General features: G+C 40.1%; 1 protein-coding gene across 1 annotated transcript in view; it reads left to right on the top strand.

The window, feature by feature from the left end:
• The window catches only part of LOC106880147 (ADP-ribosylarginine hydrolase Tri1), a 67334-nt gene extending 66511 nt beyond the window's left edge, over positions 1 to 823 (top strand). Inside the window, exon 10 of the mRNA XM_052970960.1 lies at positions 434 to 823. Within this exon, the coding sequence (XP_052826920.1) occupies positions 434 to 472 (39 nt within the window). The 3' untranslated portion in view covers positions 473 to 823. The remainder of the gene's footprint in view (positions 1 to 433) is intronic.
• The last annotated feature ends 2483 nt before the right edge of the window (positions 824 to 3306 follow it).

Here is a 3306-nt window from a genome sequence, read left to right as displayed (position 1 = left end):
ACACACACACACACACACACACACACACACACACACACACACACACACACAGATATATTTGTTTCAACAAACACACACATGTATATACATATATTGTATGAATATATATTTATAAATGTATATTATGTGTTACGTATGCACTCGCACATATGTAGATATCACTGTCATCATCAATTTAACTTTCACTTTTCTATGCTTGCATGAGTTGGACAGAGTTTTATTGAGGTACACTTTCTATAGCCGGCTTCCAAGTAAAGGGGATATTTCCCTATGGCCAGATATTTTTCACGGGAGATTTGAAATGAAAAACACTGCTGTACTACAGTGGCACGCACACACATACAAGCATGATCTGTGATATTTGTTTGCTTGTAACACACCTTTATTTTGCATGTACTCATATTACATTGTCAGTCTTTCTCTTCCTTTATAGGTACTTGCATGTTTTAGAAGGCGGTGGTCCCAGAGTTAAGTATGAGAGTGTAGTTTGACAACACTGAAGCACTTGAAAATTGACTGTGACCTACTATTTATTTTACTGAACTCTATCTTTGACAGACTGCTGAGCTCATATGAGATTAAATATATTGCTAGCATTGCTTCATTTTTCATCATAAGAAATTGAAGAATGGCTGCAAATTTTAATACAAGTAACTTAATATTTTCCTACATAAAGAAAAATGAATATGTTTTGAAATTTTTTTATTTTAGAAAAAAAGATTAGAGTAATAATGATAATTGAATTGTTTTGTAAAAGAATAAAAAAATAGCCAAGTGAAAATTATTTTGTATTCAAAAAAATTTAATTTGGTAGAAAACTGTAATATTTGGAGTAAACTTTAATAAATATATATATATTAACTGTTTTAGAACTGTGGTCTAGATATCATCATCATCATCATTTAATATCTGCTTTCTCATTCTTGCATGGGTTGAACAAGTCTTCTCCAACACAGTGTCATGCCGTCATTGTTTCTGACCATATCTTCTTTGCTCATGCTCACTAATATCATCATCCAACAGAGCATGTTTGCTTCATATCTCCCTAGAACTTCTCACATTCTCCTCATTCAGTGCCCTTGTCTCACTATCATGCAAGCATCCTACTATCTACTCTTCATTGGCAGAGAGAATCCCCTTTGATATTCTGAGAGAAAAGACTCGGTGGAGTGGTTTGTGAATTTGAGCAAATCCAATATGGGTATCGAGAAATGGTAAGAGGAGCATCTTGTGGATGTGACATATATACATATATATGTTTATGCTTGCTTTTATGCATATTTTGTTGTTGAGACATGCATTTAAGTGTCTAATCTTGACACAGTTTACTTGTTTCTGTTCTTCCTCTCATTTGACTTTTATCTTGGCACTGTTGATACATATGTACATGTGCACACACTCATATGTATGGCTGTTCACTTGTGGCCAGGAAAGATCATCACTGACCATAAAGAACATTGTGCTCTCAGATAAATTTTTACTTTACACTTGTGACTCTGCTGGTTACTAATGGGCCCTGCTCTTGATAAACATACATGTCTACAGATATTGCAGACCAAGATTCCTCCATTGACTACACTGGCAGTGCAGTTTTTGAGCAGCTCACTTAAATTCAGCATGGAAAATACATGCTTTCTTGAAAATATTCACTTCTTCTTTTACTTGTTTCCTCCATTGGTAGTGATGACAAGCATTGGTTTCCCAGTTGATCTCCTATACTTTACATGCCTGCAGCAAGGACCTAACACAATTCTTAAATTGTAGTCTTGATTTCTGCTGGGAGTGCTTCCCACAGACAAATTCACCATGTAGCATTTGCTTAGGGATCCCCCAATCACTCATCCTAACAAGGTGTCTAACTCAATGTAAATGGTACTCGTGCATCATTGCCTTAATGCTCAGGATGTTGACTGCTCCTCATCATTTTCATTTTAACATCCATTTCCCCATGCTTGCATGGGTTGAATGGGATTTATTGAGTCAGATTTTCCTATATCCTGATATCTTCTTATTGCTAACCCTCACTTGTCCCCAAGCAAGGTAATATTTTGTATGGCCACACACACACACACACACACGCACACACACACACACACACACACACACACATGCACACACACACACACACACTTACACACACTCTCTCTCTCTCTCTCTCTCAAATATGTGAACTCGTGTATACACATTTTACTCAGGCACCCCCCCATATATATGTGTATGTGTCATCATCATTATCGACTAACGTCTGTTTTCCATGCTGGCTTGGGTTGGATGGTTTCATTGAGGTCTGTAGAGCCAGTGACTGCACCAGGCTCCAATCTGATCTGGCAAAGTTTCTACAGTTGGATGCTCTTCCTAACGCCAACCACTCCAAGAGTGTAGTGGATGCTCTTTACGTGCCACCAGCACAGGAGCCAATCAGGGGGTACTGGTATCGGTCATGATCAGTTGGTGCCTTTTATGTGCCACCGGCATGGGAGCCAATCAGGCAGACCTAGTATTGACCACATTCAGAAGATGCTTTTTATGTGCCACTGGCACGGGGGCCAGTCAAGGGACACTGGCCCCAGCTATGGCGTTGGTTTTACTTTGACTCAACAGGTCTTCTCAAGCATATCATATCACCCAATGCATCAGGGGTATTCTTAACAGGGCCGGACATGCGTGGTTGCGATATCACTTTAGTTGCTGGGTCTTCTCAATCACAGCATATCTTCAAAGGTCCCGGCCTCTTGTCATTGCCTCTGTGAGGCCCAATATTCAAAGGTCATGCTTCACCACCTCATCCCATGTCTTCCTGGGTCTACCTCTTCCGCAGGTTCCTTCTACAGTTAGGGAGTGGCACTTCCTCACACAGCTGTTTTCATTCATACATATTACATGGCCATACCTGCACAGTCGCTTCTCTTGCACACCACATTTGATGCTTCTTATGCCCAACTTTTCTCTCAAGATGCTTACACTCTATCATGTACACACTGACATTACACATCCAATGGATCATACTAGCTTCAATTCTTTCAAGCCTATGCATGTCCTCAGCAGTCATAGCCTATGTTTCACTGCCGTGTAGCATGGCAGTTCACACACATGTATCATACAGTCTACTTTTCACTCTGAGCGAGAGGCCCTTAGTTGCCAGCAGAGGTAGGAGCTCAGGCTATTCTTACTCTAGTAGCTACGCTCTCAGAGCAACCGCCCCCACTACAGACTTGGTCGCCTAGGTAGCAGAAGCTATTAACTACTTCTAGTTTTCCCCCCTGGCATGTGATGGAATCTGTTTTCTGTACATCTTCAGTGTTTATT

This window comes from Octopus bimaculoides, chromosome 10 (genome assembly GCF_001194135.2).
Source record: "Octopus bimaculoides isolate UCB-OBI-ISO-001 chromosome 10, ASM119413v2, whole genome shotgun sequence".
Taxonomy (NCBI): domain Eukaryota; kingdom Metazoa; phylum Mollusca; class Cephalopoda; order Octopoda; family Octopodidae; genus Octopus; species Octopus bimaculoides.
The sequence above is the reverse complement of the archived record's forward strand: the minus strand, read 5'-3'. Positions and strand labels throughout refer to the sequence as shown.